This window comes from Mustelus asterias, unplaced genomic scaffold, assembly GCF_964213995.1.
Source record: "Mustelus asterias unplaced genomic scaffold, sMusAst1.hap1.1 HAP1_SCAFFOLD_2221, whole genome shotgun sequence".
In the NCBI taxonomy this organism is placed as follows: Eukaryota; Metazoa; Chordata; class Chondrichthyes; order Carcharhiniformes; family Triakidae; genus Mustelus; species Mustelus asterias.
In genome coordinates this window covers 5,241-24,865 of record NW_027592166.1, presented here as the reverse complement: position 1 = coordinate 24,865, position 19,625 = coordinate 5,241, and the positions used below count along the sequence as shown (strand labels likewise).

Here is a 19,625-nt window from a genome sequence, read left to right as displayed (position 1 = left end):
GAGCTTTACTCTGTATCTAACCCCGTGCTGTACCTGTCCTGGGAGTGTTTGATGGGGGACAGTGTAGAGGGAGCTTTACTCTGTATCTAACCCCGTGCTGTGCCTGTCCTGGGAGTGTTTGATGGGGGACAGTGTAGAGCGAGCTTTACTCTGTATCTAACCCCGTGCTGTACCTGCCCTGGGAGTGTTTGATGGGGACAGTCTAGAGGGAGCTTTACTCTGTATCTAACCCCGTGCTGTACCTGTCCTGGGAGTGTTTGATGGGGGACAGTGTAGAGGGAGCTTTACTCTGTATCTCACCCCGTTCTGTACCTGTCCTGGGAGTGTTTGATGGGGACAGTGTAGAGGGAGCTTTACTCTGTATCTAACCCCGTGCTGTACCTGTCCTGGGAGTGTTTGATGGGGGACAGTGTAGAGGGAGCTTTACTCAGTAACTAACCCCGTGCTGTACCTGTCCTGGGAGTGTTTGATGGGGACAGTGTAGAGGGAGCTTTACTCTGTATCTAACCCCGTGCTGTACTGTCCTGGGAATGTTTGATGGGGGACAGTGTAGAGGGAGCTTTACCCTGTATCTAACACCGTGCTGTACCTGTTCTGGGAGTGTTTGATGGGGGACAGTGTCGAGGGAGCTTTACTCTGTATCTAACCCCGTGCTGTACCTGTCCTGGGAGTGTTTGATGGGGGACAGTGTAGAGGGAGCTTTACTCTGTATCTCACTCCGTGCTGTACCTGTCCTGGGAGTGTTTGATAGGGGACAGTGTAGAGGGAGCTTTACTCTGTATCTAACCCCGTGCTGTACCTGTCCTGGGAGTGTTTGCTGGGGACAGTGTAGAGGGAGCTTTACTCTGTATCTAACCCCGTGCTGTACCTGTCCTGGGAGTGTTTGATGGGGGACAGTGTAGAGGGAGCTTTACTCTGTATCTAACCCCGTGCTGTACCTGTCCTGGGAGTGTTTGCTGGGGACAGTGTAGAGGGAGCTTTACTCTGTATCTAACCCCGTGCTGTACCTGTCCTGGGAGTGTTTGATGGGGGACAGTGTAGAGGGAGCTTTACTCTGTATCTAACCCCGTGCTGTACCTGTCCTGGGAGTGTTTGATGGGGGCAGTGTAGAGGGAGCTTTACCCTGTATCTAACCCCGTGCTGTACCTGTCCTGGGAGTGTTTGCTGGGGGACAGTGTAGAGGGAGCTTTACTCTGTATCTAACCCCGTGCTGTACCTGTCCTGGGAGTGTTTGATGGGGGCAGTGTAGAGGGAGCTTTACCCTGTATCTAACCCCGTGCTGTACCTGTCCTGGGAGTGTTTGATGGGGGACAGTGTAGAGGGAGCTTTACCCTGTATCTAACCCCGTGCTGTACCTGTCCTGGGAGTGTTTGATGGGGACAGTGTAGAGGGAGCTTTACTCTGTATCTAACCCCGTGCTGTTCCTGTCCTGGGAGTGTTTGATGGGGGATAGTGTAGAGGGAGCTTTACTCTGTAACTAACCCCGTGCTGTATCTGTCCTGGGAGTGTTTGATGGGGGACAGTGTAGAGGGAGCTTTACTCTGTATCTAACCCCGTGCTGTATCTGTCCTGGGAGTGTTTGATGGGGACAGTGTAGAGGGAGCTTTACTCTGTATCTAACCCCGTGCTGTACCTGTCCTGGGAGTGTTTGATGGGGACAGTGTAGAGGGAGCTTTACTCTGTATCTAGCCCCGTGCTGTACCTGTCCTGGGAGTGTTTGATGGGGACAGTGTAGAGGGAGCTTTACTCTGTATCTAACCCCGTGCTGTACCTGTCCTGGGAGTGTTTGATGGGGGACCGTGTAGAGGGAGATTTACTCTGTATCTAACCCCGTGCTGTACCTGTCCTGGGAGTGTTTGATGGGGGACAGTGTAGAGGGAGCTTTACTCTGTATCTAACCCCGTGCTGTACCTGTCCTGGGAGTGTTTGATGGGGACAGTGTAGAGGGAGCTTTACTCTGTATCTAACCCCGTGCTGTACCTGTCCTGGGAGTGTTTGATGGGGGACCGTGTAGAGGGAGATTTACTCTGTATCTAACCCCGTGCTGTACCTGTCCTGGGAGTGTTTGATGGGGACAGTGTAGAGGGAGCTTTACTCTGTATCTAACCCCGTGCTGTACCTGTCCTGGGAGTGTTTGATGGGGACAGTGTAGAGGGAGCTTTACTCTGTATCTAAGCCCGTACTGTCCCTGTCCTGGGAGTGTTTGATGGGGGACAGTGTAGAGGGAGCTTTACTCTGTATCTAACCCCGTGCTGTACCTGTCCTGGGAGTGTTTGATGGGGGACAGTGTAGAGGGAGCTTTACTCTGTATCTAACCCCGTGCTGTACCTGTCCTGGGAGTGTTTGATGGGGACAGTGTAGAGGGAGCTTTACTCTGTATCTAACCCCGTGCTGTACCTGTCCTGGGAGTGTTTGATGGGGGACCGTGTAGAGGGAGATTTACTCTGTATCTAACCCCGTGCTGTACCTGTCCTGGGAGTGTTTGATGGGGACAGTGTAGAGGGAGCTTTACTCTGTATCTAACCCCGTGCTGTACCTGTCCTGGGAGTGTTTGATGGGGACAGTGCAGAGGGAGCTTTACTCTGTATCTAAGCCCGTACTGTCCCTGTCCTGGGAGTGTTTGATGGGGGACAGTGTAGAGGGAGCTTTACTCTGTATCTAACCCCGTGCTGTACCTGTCCTGGGAGTGTTTGATGGGGGACAGTGTAGAGGGAGCTTTACTCTGTATCTAACCCCGTGCTGTACCTGTCCTGGGAGTGTTTGATGGGGGACAGTGTAGAGGGAGGTTTACTCTGTATCTAACCCCGTGCTGTACCTGTCCTGGGAGTGTTTGATGGGGACAGTGTAGAGGGAGCTTTACTCTGTATCTAACCCCGTGCTGTACCTGTCCTGGGAGTGTTTGATGGGGACAGTGTAGAGGGAGCTTTACTCTGTATCGAACCCCGTACTGTCCCTGTCCTGGGAGTGTTTGATGGGGGACAGTGTAGAGGGAGCTTTACTCTGTATCTAACCCCGTGCTGTACCTGTCCTGGGAGTGTTTGATGGGGGACAGTGTAGAGGGAGCTTTACTCTGTATCTAACCCCGTGCTGTACCTGCCCTGGGAGTGTTTGATGGGGACAGTGTAGAGGGAGCTTTACTCTGTATCTAACCCCGTGCTGTACCTGTCCTGGGAGTGTTTGATGGGGGACAGTGTAGAGGGAGCTTTACTCTGTATCTAACACTGTGCTGTACCTGTCCTGGGAGTGTTTGATGGGGGACAGTGTAGAGGGAGCTTTACTCTGTATCTAACCCCGTGCTGTACCTGTCCTGGGAGTGTTTGATGGGGGTCAGTGTAGAGGGAGCTTTACTCTGTATCTAACCCCGTGCTGTACCTGTCCTGGGAGTGTTTGATGGGGGGCAGTGTAGAGGGAGCTTTACTCTGTATCTAACCCCGTGCTGTACCTGTCCTGGGAGTGTTTGATGGGGGACAGTGTAGAGGGAGCTTTACTCTGTATCTAACGCCGTGCTGAACCTGTCCTGGGAGTGTTTGATGGGGACAGTGTAGAGGGAGCTTTACTCTGTATCTAACCCCGTGCTGTACCTGTCCTGGGAGTGTTTGATGGGGGACAGTGTAGAGGGAGCTTTACTCTGTATCTAACCCCGTGCTGTACCTGTCCTGGGAGTGTTTGATGGGGGACAGTGTAGAGGGAGCTTTACTCTGTATCTAACCCCGTGCTGTACCTGTCCTGGGAGTGTTTGATGGGGGACAGTGTAGAGGGAGCTTTACTCTGTATCTAACCCCGTGCTGTACCTGTCCTGGGAGTGTTTGATGGGGACAGTGTAGAGGGAGCTTTACTCTGTATCTAACCCCGTGCAGCACCTGTCCTGGGAGTGTTTGATGGGGACAGTGTAGAGGGAGCTTGACTCTGTATCTAACCCTGTGCTGTACCTGTCCTGGGAGTGTTTGATGGGGACAGTGTAGAGGGAGCTTTACTCTGTATCTAACCCCGTGCTGTACCTGTCCTGGGAGTGTTTGATGGGGGACAGTGTAGAGGGAGCTTTACTCTGTATCTAACCCCGTGCTGTACCTGTCCTGGGAGTGTTTGATGGGGACAGTGTAGAGGGAGCTTTACTCTGTATCTAACCCCGTGCTGTACCTGTCCTGGGAGTGTTTGATGGGGGACAGTGTAGAGGGAGCTTTACTCTGTATCTAACCCTGTGCTGTACCTGTCCTGGGAGTGTTTGAAGGGGGACAATGTAGAGGGAGCTTTACTCTGTATCTCACCCCGTGCTGTACCTGTCCTGGGAGTGTTTGATGGGGGACAGTGTAGAGGGAGCTTTACTCTGTATCTAACCCCGTGCTGTACCTGTCCTGGGAGTGTTTGATGGGGGACAGTGTAGAGGGAGCTTTACCCTGTATCTAACCCCGTGCTGTACCTGTTCTGGGAGTGTTTGATGGGGGACAGTGTCGAGGGAGCTTTACTCTGTATCTAACCCCGTGCTGTACCTGTCCTGGGAGTGTTTGATGGGGGACAGTGTAGAGGGAGCTTTACTCTGTATCTAACCCCGTGCTGTACCTGTCCTGGGAGTGTTTGATGAGGGACAGTGTAGAGGGAGCTTTACTCTGTATCTAACCCCGTGCTGTACCTGTCCTGGGAGTGTTTGATGAGGGACAGTGTAGAGGGAGCTTTACTCTGTATCTCACTCCGTGCTGTACCTGTCCTGGGAGTGTTTGATGGGGGACAGTGTAGAGGGAGCTTTACTCTGTATCTAACCCCGTGCTGTACCTGTCCTGGGAGTGTTTGATGGGGGACAGTGTAGAGGGAGCTTTACTCTGTATCTAACCCCGTGCTGTGCCTGTCCTGGGAGTGTTTGATGGGGGACAGTGTAGAGGGAGCTTTACTCTGTATCTAACCCCGTTCTGTACCTGTCCTGGGAGTGTTTGATGGGGACAGTGTAGAGGGAGCTTTACTCTGTATCTAACCCCGTGCTGTACCTGTCCTGGGAGTGTTTGATGGGGGACAGTGTAGAGGGAGCTTTACTCAGTAACTAACCCCGTGCTGTACCTGTCCTGGGAGTGTTTGATGGGGACAGTGTAGAGGGAGCTTTACTCTGTATCTAACCCCGTGCTGTACTGTCCTGGGAATGTTTGATGGGGGACAGTGTAGAGGGAGCTTTACCCTGTATCTAACACCGTGCTGTACCTGTTCTGGGAGTGTTTGATGGGGGACAGTGTCGAGGGAGCTTTACTCTGTATCTAACCCCGTGCTGTACCTGTCCTGGGAGTGTTTGATGGGGGACAGTGTAGAGGGAGCTTTACTCTGTATCTCACTCCGTGCTGTACCTGTCCTGGGAGTGTTTGATGGGGGACAGTGTAGAGGGAGCTTTACTCTGTATCTAACCCCGTGCTGTACCTGTCCTGGGAGTGTTTGATGGGGGACAGTGTAGAGGGAGCTTTACTCTGTATCTAACCCCGTGCTGTGCCTGTCCTGGGAGTGTTTGATGGGGGACAGTGTAGAGCGAGCTTTACTCTGTATCTAACCCCGTGCTGTACCTGCCCTGGGAGTGTTTGATGGGGACAGTGTAGAGGGAGCTTTACTCTGTATCTAACCCCGTGCTGTACCTGTCCTGGGAGTGTTTGATGGGGGACAGTGTAGAGGGAACTTTACTCTGTATCTAACCCCGTTCTGTACCTGTCCTGGGAGTGTTTGATGGGGACAGTGTAGAGGGAGCTTTACTCTGTATCTAACCCCGTGCTGTACCTGTCCTGGGAGTGTTTGATGGGGGACAGTGTAGAGGGAGCTTTACTCAGTAACTAACCCCGTGCTGTACCTGTCCTGGGAGTGTTTGATGGGGACAGTGTAGAGGGAGCTTTACTCTATATCTCACCCCGTGCTGTACTGTCCTGGGAATGTTTGATGGGGGACAGTGTAGAGGGAGCTTTACTCTGTATCTAACCCCGTGCTGTACCTGTCCTGGGAGTGTTTGATGGGGGACAGTGTAGAGGGAGCTTTACTCTGTATCTAACCCCGTGCTGTACCTGTCCTGGGAGTGTTTGATGGGGGACAGTGTAGAGGGAGCTTTACTCTGTATCTAACCCCGTGCTGTACCTGTCCTGGGAGTGTTTGATGGGGGACAGTGTAGAGGGAGCTTTACTCTGTATCTAACCCCGTGCTGTACCTGTCCTGGGAGTGTTTGATGGGGGACAGTGTAGAGGGAGCTTTACTCTGTATCTAACCCCGTGCTGTACCTGTCCTGGGAGTGTTTGATGGGGGACAGTGTAGAGGGAGCTTTACTCTGTATCTAACCCCGTGCTGTACCTGTCCTGGGAGTGTTTGATGGGGACAGTGTAGAGGGAGCTTTACTCTGTATCTAACCCCGTGCTGTACCTGTCCTGGGAGTGTTTGATGGGGGACAGTGTAGAGGGAGCTTTACTCTGTATCTAACCCTGTGCTGTACCTGTCCTGGGAGTGTTTGAAGGGGGACAATGTAGAGGGAGCTTTACTCTGTATCTCACCCCGTGCTGTACCTGTCCTGGGAGTGTTTGATGGGGGACAGTGTAGAGGGAGCTTTACTCTGTATCTAACCCCGTGCTGTACCTGTCCTGGGAGTGTTTGATGGGGGACAGTGTAGAGGGAGCTTTACCCTGTATCTAACCCCATGCTGTACCTGTTCTGGGAGTGTTTGATGGGGGACAGTGTCGAGGGAGCTTTACTCTGTATCTAACCCCGTGCTGTACCTGTCCTGGGAGTGTTTGATGGGGGACAGTGTAGAGGGAGCTTTACTCTGTATCTAACCCCGTGCTGTACCTGTCCTGGGAGTGTTTGATGAGGGACAGTGTAGAGGGAGCTTTACTCTGTATCTAACCCCGTGCTGTACCTGTCCTGGGAGTGTTTGATGAGGGACAGTGTAGAGGGAGCTTTACTCTGTATCTCACTCCGTGCTGTACCTGTCCTGGGAGTGTTTGATGGGGGACAGTGTAGAGGGAGCTTTACTCTGTATCTAACCCAGTGCTGTCCCTGTCTTGGGGGTGTTTGATGGGGGACAGTGTAGAGGGAGCTTTACTCTGTATCTAACCCCGTGCTGTACCTGTCCTGGGAGTGTTTGATGGGGGACAGTGTAGAGGGAGCTTTACTCTGTATCTAACCCCGTGCTGTCCCTGTCCTGGGGGTGTTTGATGGGGGACAGTGTAGAGGGAGCTTTACTCTGTATCTAACCCCGTGCTGTACCTGTCCTGGGAGTGTTTGATGGGGGACAGTATAGAGGGAGCTTTACTCTGTATCTAACCCCGTGCTGTACCTGTCCTGGGAGTGTTTGATGGGGGACAGTGTAGAGGGAGCTTTACTCTGTATCTAACCCCGTGCTGTACCTGTCCTGGGAGTGTTTGATGGGGGACAGTGTAGAGGGAGCTTTACTCTGTATCTAACCCCGTGCTGAACCTGTCCTGGGAGTGTTTGATGGGGACAGTGTCGAGGGAGCTTTACTCTGTATCTAACCCCGTGCTGTCCCTGTCCTGGGAGTGTTTGATGGGGGACAGTGTAGAGGGAGCTTTACTCTGTATCTAACCCCGTGCTGTACCTGTCCTGGGAGTGTTTGATGGGGACAGTGTAGAGGGAGCTTTACTCTGTATCTAACCCCGTGCTGTGCCTGTCCTGGGAGTGTTTGATGGGGGACAGTGTAGAGCGAGCTTTACTCTGTATCTAACCCCGTGCTGTACCTGCCCTGGGAGTGTTTGATGGGGACAGTCTAGAGGGAGCTTTACTCTGTATCTAACCCCGTGCTGTACCTGTCCTGGGAGTGTTTGATGGGGGACAGTGTAGAGGGAGCTTTACTCTGTATCTAACCCCGTTCTGTACCTGTCCTGGGAGTGTTTGATGGGGACAGTGTAGAGGGAGCTTTACTCTGTATCTAACCCCGTGCTGTACCTGTCCTGGGAGTGTTTGATGGGGGACAGTGTAGAGGGAGCTTTACTCAGTAACTAACCCCGTGCTGTACCTGTCCTGGGAGTGTTTGATGGGGACAGTGTAGAGGGAGCTTTACTCTGTATCTAACCCCGTGCTGTACTGTCCTGGGAATGTTTGATGGGGGACAGTGTAGAGGGAGCTTTACCCTGTATCTAACACCGTGCTGTACCTGTTTTGGGAGTGTTTGATGGGGGACAGTGTCGAGGGAGCTTTACTCTGTATCTAACCCCGTGCTGTACCTGTCCTGGGAGTGTTTGATGGGGGACAGTGTAGAGGGAGCTTTACTCTGTATCTAACCCCGTGCTGTGCCTGTCCTGGGAGTGTTTGATGGGGGACAGTGTAGAGCGAGCTTTACTCTGTATCTAACCCCGTGCTGTACCTGCCCTGGGAGTGTTTGATGGGGACAGTGTAGAGGGAGCTTTACTCTGTATCTAACCCCGTGCTGTACCTGTCCTGGGAGTGTTTGATGGGGGACAGTGTAGAGGGAACTTTACTCTGTATCTAACCCCGTTCTGTACCTGTCCTGGGAGTGTTTGATGGGGACAGTGTAGAGGGAGCTTTACTCTGTATCTAACCCCGTGCTGTACCTGTCCTGGGAGTGTTTGATGGGGGACAGTGTAGAGGGAGCTTTACTCAGTAACTAACCCCGTGCTGTACCTGTCCTGGGAGTGTTTGATGGGGACAGTGTAGAGGGAGCTTTACTCTATATCTCACCCCGTGCTGTACTGTCCTGGGAATGTTTGATGGGGGACAGTGTAGAGGGAGCTTTACTCTGTATCTAACCCCGTGCTGTACCTGTCCTGGGAGTGTTTGATGGGGGACAGTGTAGAGGGAGCTTTACTCTGTATCTAACCCCGTGCTGTACCTGTCCTGGGAGTGTTTGATGGGGGACAGTGTAGAGGGAGCTTTACTCTGTATCTAACCCCGTGCTGTACCTGTCCTGGGAGTGTTTGATGGGGGACAGTGTAGAGGGAGCTTTACTCTGTATCTAACCCCGTGCTGTACCTGTCCTGGGAGTGTTTGATGGGGGACAGTGTAGAGGGAGCTTTACTCTGTATCTAACCCCGTGCTGTACCTGTCCTGGGAGTGTTTGATGGGGGACAGTGTAGAGGGAGCTTTACTCTGTATCTAACCCCGTGCTGTACCTGTCCTGGGAGTGTTTGATGGGGACAGTGTAGAGGGAGCTTTACTCTGTATCTAACCCCGTGCTGTACCTGTCCTGGGAGTGTTTGATGGGGGACAGTGTAGAGGGAGCTTTACTCTGTATCTAACCCTGTGCTGTACCTGTCCTGGGAGTGTTTGAAGGGGGACAATGTAGAGGGAGCTTTACTCTGTATCTCACCCCGTGCTGTACCTGTCCTGGGAGTGTTTGATGGGGGACAGTGTAGAGGGAGCTTTACTCTGTATCTAACCCCGTGCTGTACCTGTCCTGGGAGTGTTTGATGGGGGACAGTGTAGAGGGAGCTTTACCCTGTATCTAACCCCATGCTGTACCTGTTCTGGGAGTGTTTGATGGGGGACAGTGTCGAGGGAGCTTTACTCTGTATCTAACCCCGTGCTGTACCTGTCCTGGGAGTGTTTGATGGGGGACAGTGTAGAGGGAGCTTTACTCTGTATCTAACCCCGTGCTGTACCTGTCCTGGGAGTGTTTGATGAGGGACAGTGTAGAGGGAGCTTTACTCTGTATCTAACCCCGTGCTGTACCTGTCCTGGGAGTGTTTGATGAGGGACAGTGTAGAGGGAGCTTTACTCTGTATCTCACTCCGTGCTGTACCTGTCCTGGGAGTGTTTGATGGGGGACAGTGTAGAGGGAGCTTTACTCTGTATCTAACCCAGTGCTGTCCCTGTCTTGGGGGTGTTTGATGGGGGACAGTGTAGAGGGAGCTTTACTCTGTATCTAACCCCGTGCTGTACCTGTCCTGGGAGTGTTTGATGGGGGACAGTGTAGAGGGAGCTTTACTCTGTATCTAACCCCGTGCTGTCCCTGTCCTGGGGGTGTTTGATGGGGGACAGTGTAGAGGGAGCTTTACTCTGTATCTAACCCCGTGCTGTACCTGTCCTGGGAGTGTTTGATGGGGGACAGTATAGAGGGAGCTTTACTCTGTATCTAACCCCGTGCTGTACCTGTCCTGGGAGTGTTTGATGGGGGACAGTGTAGAGGGAGCTTTACTCTGTATCTAACCCCGTGCTGTACCTGTCCTGGGAGTGTTTGATGGGGGACAGTGTAGAGGGAGCTTTACTCTGTATCTAACCCCGTGCTGAACCTGTCCTGGGAGTGTTTGACGGGGACAGTGTCGAGGGAGCTTTACTCTGTATCTAACCCCGTGCTGTCCCTGTCCTGGGAGTGTTTGATGGGGGACAGTGTAGAGGGAGCTTTACTCTGTATCTAACCCCGTGCTGTACCTGTCCTGGGAGTGTTTGATGGGGACAGTGTAGAGGGAGCTTTACTCTGTATCTAACCCCGTGCTGTGCCTGTCCTGGGAGTGTTTGATGGGGGACAGTGTAGAGCGAGCTTTACTCTGTATCTAACCCCGTGCTGTACCTGCCCTGGGAGTGTTTGATGGGGACAGTCTAGAGGGAGCTTTACTCTGTATCTAACCCCGTGCTGTACCTGTCCTGGGAGTGTTTGATGGGGGACAGTGTAGAGGGAGCTTTACTCTGTATCTAACCCCGTTCTGTACCTGTCCTGGGAGTGTTTGATGGGGACAGTGTAGAGGGAGCTTTACTCTGTATCTAACCCCGTGCTGTACCTGTCCTGGGAGTGTTTGATGGGGGACAGTGTAGAGGGAGCTTTACTCAGTAACTAACCCCGTGCTGTACCTGTCCTGGGAGTGTTTGATGGGGACAGTGTAGAGGGAGCTTTACTCTGTATCTAACCCCGTGCTGTACTGTCCTGGGAATGTTTGATGGGGGACAGTGTAGAGGGAGCTTTACCCTGTATCTAACACCGTGCTGTACCTGTTTTGGGAGTGTTTGATGGGGGACAGTGTCGAGGGAGCTTTACTCTGTATCTAACCCCGTGCTGTACCTGTCCTGGGAGTGTTTGATGGGGGACAGTGTAGAGGGAGCTTTACTCTGTATCTCACTCCGTGCTGTACCTGTCCTGGGAGTGTTTGATGGGGGACAGTGTAGAGGGAGCTTTACTCTGTATCTAACCCCGTGCTGTACCTGTCCTGGGAGTGTTTGATGGGGGACAGTGTAGAGGGAGCTTTACTCTGTATCTAACCCCGTGCTGTGCCTGTCCTGGGAGTGTTTGATGGGGGACAGTGTAGAGCGAGCTTTACTCTGTATCTAACCCCGTGCTGTACCTGCCCTGGGAGTGTTTGATGGGGACAGTGTAGAGGGAGCTTTACTCTGTATCTAACCCCGTGCTGTACCTGTCCTGGGAGTGGTTGATGGGGGACAGTGTAGAGGGAACTTTACTCTGTATCTAACCCCGTTCTGTACCTGTCCTGGGAGTGTTTGATGGGGACAGTGTAGAGGGAGCTTTACTCTGTATCTAACCCCGTGCTGTACCTGTCCTGGGAGTGTTTGATGGGGGACAGTGTAGAGGGAGCTTTACTCAGTAACTAACCCCGTGCTGTACCTGTCCTGGGAGTGTTTGATGGGGACAGTGTAGAGGGAGCTTTACTCTATATCTCACCCCGTGCTGTACTGTCCTGGGAATGTTTGATGGGGGACAGTGTAGAGGGAGCTTTACTCTGTATCTAACCCCGTGCTGTACCTGTCCTGGGAGTGTTTGATGGGGGACAGTGTAGAGGGAGCTTTACTCTGTATCTAACCCCGTGCTGTACCTGTCCTGGGAGTGTTTGATGGGGGACAGTGTAGAGGGAGCTTTACTCTGTATCTAACCCCGTGCTGTACCTGTCCTGGGAGTGTTTGATGGGGGACAGTGTAGAGGGAGCTTTACTCTGTATCTAACCCCGTGCTGTACCTGTCCTGGGAGTGTTTGATGGGGGACAGTGTAGAGGGAGCTTTACTCTGTATCTAACCCCGTGCTGTACCTGTCCTGGGAGTGTTTGATGGGGGACAGTGTAGAGGGAGCTTTACTCTGTATCTAACCCCGTGCTGTACCTGTCCTGGGAGTGTTTGATGGGGACAGTGTAGAGGGAGCTTTACTCTGTATCTAACCCCGTGCTGTACCTGTCCTGGGAGTGTTTGATGGGGGACAGTGTAGAGGGAGCTTTACTCTGTATCTAACCCTGTGCTGTACCTGTCCTGGGAGTGTTTGAAGGGGGACAATGTAGAGGGAGCTTTACTCTGTATCTCACCCCGTGCTGTACCTGTCCTGGGAGTGTTTGATGGGGGACAGTGTAGAGGGAGCTTTACTCTGTATCTAACCCCGTGCTGTACCTGTCCTGGGAGTGTTTGATGGGGGACAGTGTAGAGGGAGCTTTACCCTGTATCTAACCCCATGCTGTACCTGTTCTGGGAGTGTTTGATGGGGGACAGTGTCGAGGGAGCTTTACTCTGTATCTAACCCCGTGCTGTACCTGTCCTGGGAGTGTTTGATGGGGGACAGTGTAGAGGGAGCTTTACTCTGTATCTAACCCCGTGCTGTACCTGTCCTGGGAGTGTTTGATGAGGGACAGTGTAGAGGGAGCTTTACTCTGTATCTAACCCCGTGCTGTACCTGTCCTGGGAGTGTTTGATGAGGGACAGTGTAGAGGGAGCTTTACTCTGTATCTCACTCCGTGCTGTACCTGTCCTGGGAGTGTTTGATGGGGGACAGTGTAGAGGGAGCTTTACTCTGTATCTAACCCCGTGCTGTACCTGTCCTGGGAGTGTTTGATGGGGGACAGTGTAGAGGGAGCTTTACTCTGTATCTAACCCCGTGCTGTGCCTGTCCTGGGAGTTTTTGATGGGGGACAGTGTAGAGGGAGCTTTACTCTGTATCTAACCCCGTGCTGTACCTGCCCTGGGAGTGTTTGATGGGGACAGTGTAGAGGGAGCTTTACTCTGTATCTAACCCCGTGCTGTACCTGTCCTGGGAGTGTTTGATGGGGGACAGTGTAGAGGGAGCTTTACTCTGTATCTAACCCCGTTCTGTACCTGTCCTGGGAGTGTTTGATGGGGACAGTGTAGAGGGAGCTTTACTCTGAATCTAACCCCGTGCTGTACCTGTCCTGGGAGTGTTTGATGGGGGACAGTGTAGAGGGAGCTTTACTCAGTAACTAACCCCGTGCTGTACCTGTCCTGGGAGTGTTTGATGGGGACAGTGTAGAGGGAGCTTTACTCTGTATCTAACCCCGTGCTGTACTGTCCTGGGAATGTTTGATGGGGGACAGTGTAGAGGGAGCTTTACTCTGTATCTAACCCCGTGCTGTACCTGTCCTGGGAGTGTTTGATGGGGGACAGTGTAGAGGGAGCTTTACTCTGTATCTAACCCCGTGCTGTACCTGTCCTGGGAGTGTTTGATGGGGGACAGTGTAGAGGGAGCTTTACTCTGTATCTAACCCCGTGCTGTACCTGTCCTGGGAGTGTTTGATGGGGACAGTGTAGAGGGAGCTTTACTCTGTATCTAACCCCGTGCTGTCCCTGTCTTGGGGGTGTTTGATGGGGGACAGTGTAGAGGGAGCTTTACTCTGTATCTAACCCCGTGCTGTACCTGTCCTGGGAGTGTTTGATGGGGGACAGTGTAGAGGGAGCTTTACTCTGTATCTAACCCCGTGCTGTACCTGTCCTGGGAGTGTTTGATGGGGACAGTGTAGAGGGAGCTTTACTCTGTATCTAACCCCGTGCTGTCCCTGTCCTGGGGGTGTTTGATGGGGGACAGTGTAGAGGGAGCTTTACTCTGTATCTAACCCCGTGCTGTACCTGTCCTGGGAGTGTTTGATGGGGGACAGTATAGAGGGAGCTTTACTCTGTATCTAACCCCGTGCTGTACCTGTCCTGGGAGTGTTTGATGGGGGACAGTGTAGAGGGAGCTTTACTCTGTATCTAACCCCGTGCTGTACCTGTCCTGGGAGTGTTTGATGGGGGACAGTGTAGAGGGAGCTTTACTCTGTATCTAACCCCGTGCTGAACCTGTCCTGGGAGTGTTTGATGGGGACAGTGTCGAGGGAGCTTTACTCTGTATCTAACCCCGTGCTGTCCCTGTCCTGGGAGTGTTTGATGGGGGACAGTGTAGAGGGAGCTTTACTCTGTATCTAACCCCGTGCTGTACCTGTCCTGGGAGTGTTTGATGGGGGACAGTGTAGAGGGAGCTTTACTCTGTATCTAACCCCGTGCTGTACCTGTCCTGGGAGTGTTTGATGGGGGACAGTGCAGAGGGAGCTTTACTCTGTATCTAACCCCGTGCTGTACTTGTCCTGGGAGTGTTTGATGGGGGACAGTGTAGAGGGAGCTTTCCTCTGTATCCAGCCCCGTGCTGTTCCTGTCCTGGGAATGTTTGATGGGGGACAGTGTAGAGGGAGCTTTACTCTGTATCTAACCCCGTGCTGTACCTGTCCTGGGAGTGTTTGATGGGGGACAGTGTAGAGGGAGCTTTACTCTGTATCTAACCCCGTGCTGTACCTGTCCGGGGAGTGTTTGATGGGGGACAGTGTAGAGGGAGCTTTACTCTGTATCTAACCCCGTGCTGTACCTGTCCTGGGAGTGTTTGATGGGGGACAGTGTAGAGGGAGCTTTACTCTGTATCTAACCCCGTGCTGTACCTGTCCTGGGAGTGTTTGATGGGGGACAGTGAAGAGGGAGCTTTACTCTGTATCTCACCCCGTGCTGTACCTGTCCTGGGAGTGTTTGATGGGGGACAGTGTAGAGGGAGCTTTACTCTGTATCTCACCCCGTGCTGTACCTGTCCTCGGAGTGTTTGATGGGGGACAGTGTAGAGGGAGCTTTACTCTGTATCTCACCCCGTGCTGTCCCCGTCCTGGGGGTGTGTGCAGTGCAGTCCCAGTGTGATGTCCTGCCGGTCTCTCCACTTACCCGCAAACGTCGGCCTCTCCTGGGGTTCGTTGTGCCAACATTCCTGCATCAGCGCTGTCAGATCTTCCAGCTTTTCCAAAGTTTCCGGCCTGGGCAGGAGGCCGAGATCCGGCCTCTGGTTCTGTGGGATGAGGATCTGGATCAGGGCTCGAGGCCCACCTGTGGGAACGGAGAGATGTGGGAGCTGCTGTCAGAATCGTGCTCGCAGTTTCTATGTTTCTCTGAATCTTGGTGCCTGCGGGGCACCTTGTAAATGGTTCACACGGGGACAAAGCAGAAATGATCGAGAGCTTCAAGTTTTTAGGTGTCCAGATCACCAACAACCTCTCCTGCTCCCCCCCCCATGCCGACACTCTAGTTAAGAAAGCCCCACCAACGCCTCGACTTTCTCAGGAGGCGAAGCAAATTTGGCATGTCCGCTCTGACATGTTGGCGACACGGTGGTTAGCCTCACTGTGCCAGGGTCCTGGGTTCGATTCCCGGCCTCGGGTCACTGTCTGTGCGGAGTCTGCACATTCTCCCCGTGTCTGCGTGGGTTTCCTCCGGGTGCTCCGGTTTCCTCCCAAAGATGTGCAGGTTAGGTTGATTGGCCGTGCTAAAATTGACCCTAGTTTCAAGGGAATTAGCAGGGTAAATATGTGGGGTTACGGGGATAGGGTGGGATTGTGGTCGGTGCAGACTCGATGGGCCGAATGGCCTCCTTCTGTACTGTAGGGATTCTATGATTCTACGACTCTCACCAACTTTTACAGATGCACCGTAGAAAGCATCCTTTCTGGTTGTATCACAGCTCGGTCTGGGCTCCTGCTCTGCCCAAGACCGCAAGGAACTACAAAGGGTCGTGAATGTAGCCCAATCCATCACGCAAACCAGCCTCCCATCCATTGACTCTGTCTACACTTCCCGCTGCCTCGGGGAAAAGCAGCCAGCATCATCAAGGACCCCACTCACCCCGGACATTCTCTCTTCCACCTTCTTCCATCGGGAAAAAGATACAAAAGTCTGAGGTCACGGACCAACCGACTCAAGAACAGCTTCTTCCCTGCTGCTGTCAGACTTTTGAATGGACCCTACCTCGCATTAAGTTGATCTTTCTCTACACCCTAGCTATGACTGTAACGCTATATTCTGCACTCGCTCCTTTCCTTCTCTATGAACGGTATGCTTTGTCTGTATAGTGCGCAAGAAACAATATATTTCACTAAATCAAAGCAATCACACACTGCTCCCACAGTGAGTGGGTGGCGGACTGAGCGAATGTTTGTCGGTGGGGTGCCCATCAAAGCGGTGGGCAGTCTGAGGCCTCACAGTCTTGTCCCTCCCTCGCACCCCTCTGGGCGTGCCCCCCGACCCCCCACCCTGCTCACCTTGGTAAGGCTGCTTTCCAGACAAGACGCTCCACACCAAGATCCCAAAGCTGGAAGGGAACAGGACAGTAGAGTCAGTCAGACAGCAGAGGAATCGGCGGAATGCCAGTGCCCGGAATCCCCGCAATACTCCCGTCCAAGAGGGCGCAAGGTCACGGTCTGACGCAGTGACCCCTCCCCACCCAGAGCATCACCCATCACACTCCCCTTCACGGAGAGGGGCCGGACAGAGGGAGGGGCTGGAGAGAGAGAGAGAGAGCGAGAGAGAGGGGCCAGAGAGAGAGAGAGAGGGAGGGAGAGAGAGAGGGGCAGAGAGAGGGAGGGGCTGGAGAGAGGGAGAGAGAGAGGGAGGGAGAGAGAGAGGGGCAGAGAGAGGGAGGGGCTGGAGTGAGAGAGCGAGAGAGAGAGAGAGCGAGAGAGAGAGGGGCCAGCGAGAGAGAGAGCGAGAGAGAGAGAGAGCGAGAGAGAGAGGGGCCAGCGAGAGAGAGGGGCCAGAGAGAGAGAGAGGCCAGAGAGAGAGAGGGGCCAGAGAGAGAGAGGGGCCAGAGAGAGAGAGGGGCCAGAGAGAGAGAGGGGCCAGAGAGAGAGAGAGGCCAGAGAAAGAGAGGGGCCAGAGAGAGAGAGAGGGGCCAGAGAGACAGAGGGGCCAGAGAGAGAGAGGGGCCAGAGAGAGAGAGGGGCCAGAGAGAGAGAGAGGGGCCAGAGAGAGAGAGGGGCCAGCGAGAGAGAGAGGGGCCAGAGAGAGAGAGAGGCAGAGAGAGAGAGAGGGGCCAGAGAGAGAGAGGGGCCAGCGAGAGAGAGAGGGGCCAGAGAGAGAGGGGGGCCAGAGAGAGAGGGGGGCCAGAGAGAGTGGGGGGCCAGAGAGAGAGAGGGGCCAGCGAGAGAGAGGGGCCGGAGAGAGAGAGGGGCCAGAGAGAGAGAGGGGCCGGAGAGAGAGAGGGGCCGGAGAGAGAGAGGGGCCAGAGAAAGAGAGGGGCCAGAGAGAGAGAGAGGGGCCAGAGAGAGAGAGGGGCCAGAGAGAGAGAGGGGCCAGAGAGAGAGAGGGGCCAGAGAGAGAGAGAGGGGCCAGAGAGAGAGAGGGGCCAGCGAGAGAGAGAGGGGCCAGAGAGAGAGAGAGGCAGAGAGAGAGAGAGGGGCCAGAGAGAGAGAGGGGCCAGCGAGAGAGAGGGGCCAGAGAGAGAGAGAGGCCAGAGAGAGAGAGGGGCCAGAGAGAGAGAGGGGCCAGAGAGAGAGAGGGGCCGGAGAGAGAGAGAGAGGGGCCAGCGAGAGAGAGGGGCCAGAGAGAGAGAGGGGCCGGAGAGAGAGAGGGGCCAGAGAGAGAGAGGGGCCAGAGAGAGAGAGGGGCCAGAGAGAGAGAGAGGGGCCAGAGAGAGAGAGGGGCCAGCGAGAGAGAGAGGGGCCAGCGAGAGAGAGAGCGAGAGAGAGAGAGAGCGAGAGAGAGAGGGGCCAGCAAGAGAGAGGGGCCAGAGAGAGAGAGAGAGGCCAGAGAGAGAGAGGGGCCAGAGAGAGAGAGGGGCCAGAGAGAGAGAGGGGCCAGAGAGAGAGAGGGGCCAGAGAGAGAGAGGGGCCGGAGAGAGAGAGAGGCCAGAGAAAGAGAGGGGCCAGAGAGAGAGAGAGGGGCCAGAGAGAGAGAGGGGCCAGAGAGAGAGAGGGGCCAGAGAGAGAGAGGGGCCAGAGAGAGAGAGAGGGGCCAGAGAGAGAGAGGGGCCAGCGAGAGAGAGAGGGGCCAGAGAGAGAGAGAGGCAGAGAGAGAGAGAGGGGCCAGAGAGAGAGAGAGGGGCCAGCGAGAGAGAGAGGGGCCAGAGAGAGAGGGGGGCCAGAGAGAGAGGGGGGCCAGAGAGAGAAGGTGGCCAGAGAGAGAGAGGGGCCAGCGAGAGAGAGGGGCCGGAGAGAGAGAGGGGCCAGAGAGAGAGAGGGGCCGGAGAGAGAGAGGGGCCGGAGAGAGAGAGGGGCCAGAGAGAGAGAGGGGCCAGAGAGAGAGAGGGGCCGGAGAGAGAGAGAGGCCAGAGAGAGAGAGGGGCCAGAGAGAGAGAGGGGCCAGAGAGAGAGAGGGGCCAGAGAGAGAGAGGGGCCAGCGAGAGAGAGGGGCCAGAGAGAGAGAGAGGGGCCAGAGAGAGAGAGAGAGAGCGAGAGAGAGAGAGGGGCCGGAGAGAGAGAGAGAGGCCAAAGAGAGAGAGAGGGGCCAGAGAGAGAGAGAGGGGCCAGAGAGAGAGAGGGGCCAGAGAGAGAGAGGGGCCGGAGAGAGAGAGAGAGGGGCCAGCGAGAGAGAGGGGCCGGAGAGAGAGAGGGGCCAGCGAGAGAGAGGGGCCAGAGAGAGAGAGGGGCCGGAGAGAGAGAGGGGCCGGAGAGAGAGAGGGGCCAGCGAGAGAGAGGGGCCAGAGAGAGAGAGGGGCCAGAGAGAGAGAGGGGCCAGAGAGAGAGAGGGGCCAGAGAGAGAGAGAGGGGCCAGCGAGAGAGAGGGGCCAGAGAGAGAGAGGGGCCAGAGAGAGAGAGGGGCCAGAGAGAGAGAGGGGCCAGAGAGAGAGAGGGCCCAGAGAGAGAGAGGGGCCAGAGAGAGAGAGGGGCCAGAGAGAGAGAGGGGCCGGAGAGAGAGAGAGGCCAGCGAGAGAGAGAGGGGCCGGAGAGAGAGAGAGAGGGGCCGGAGAGAGAGAGAGAGAGGCCAGAGAGAGAGAGGGGCCAGCGAGAGAGAGAGGGGCCAGAGAGAGAGAGGGGCCAGAGAGAGAGAGGGGGGCCAGAGAGAGAGAGGGGCCAGAGAGAGAGAGAGGCCAGAGAGAGAGAGGGGCCGGAGAGAGAGAGGGGCCAACGAGAGAGAGGGGCCAGAGAGAGAGACGGGCCAGAGAGAGAGAGAGAGGGGCCAGCGAGAGAGAGGGGCCAGAGAGAGAGAGGGGCCAGAGAGAGAGAGGGGCCAGCGAGAGAGAGGGGCCAGAGAGAGAGAGGGGCCAGAGAGAGAGAGGGGCCAGAGAGAGAGAGGGGCCAGAGAGAGAGAGGGGCCAGAGAGAGAGAGGGGCCAGAGAGAGAGAGAGAGGGGCCAGCGAGAGAGAGGGGCCAGAGAGAGAGAGGGGCCAGAGAGAGAGAGGGGCCAGCGAGAGAGAGGGGCCAGAGAGAGAGAGGGGCCAGCGAGAGAGAGGGGCCAGAGAGAGAGAGAGGCCAGCGAGAGAGAGAGGGGCCAGAGAGAGAGAGGGGCCAGAGAGAGAGAGGGGCCAGAGAGAGAGAGAGAGAGAGAGGGGCCAGCGAGAGAGAGGGGCCAGAGAGAGAGAGGGGCCAGAGAGAGAGAGAGGCCAGAGAGAGAGAGGGGCCAGAGAGAGAGAGGGGCCAGAGAGAGAGAGAGGCAGAGAGAGAGAGGGGCCAGAGAGAGGGGAGCCAGAGAGAGAGAGAGGCCAGCGAGAG

The 19,625-nt window shown here is 54.9% G+C and overlaps 1 protein-coding gene across 1 annotated transcript in view; it reads right to left on the bottom strand.

Annotated features, from left to right (window-relative positions):
• Nucleotides 1-16,288, bottom strand: part of LOC144489473 (receptor-interacting serine/threonine-protein kinase 3-like) — a gene marked incomplete at both ends in the record, with an annotated part of 40,282 nt that extends 23,994 nt beyond the window's left edge. Inside the window, 2 exons of the mRNA XM_078207335.1 lie at nucleotides 14,872-15,030; nucleotides 16,239-16,288. Coding sequence (XP_078063461.1) covers nucleotides 14,872-15,030; nucleotides 16,239-16,288 — 209 coding nt within the window. The remainder of the gene's footprint in view (nucleotides 1-14,871; nucleotides 15,031-16,238) is intronic.
• Between the last annotated feature and the right edge of the window lie 3,337 nt (nucleotides 16,289-19,625).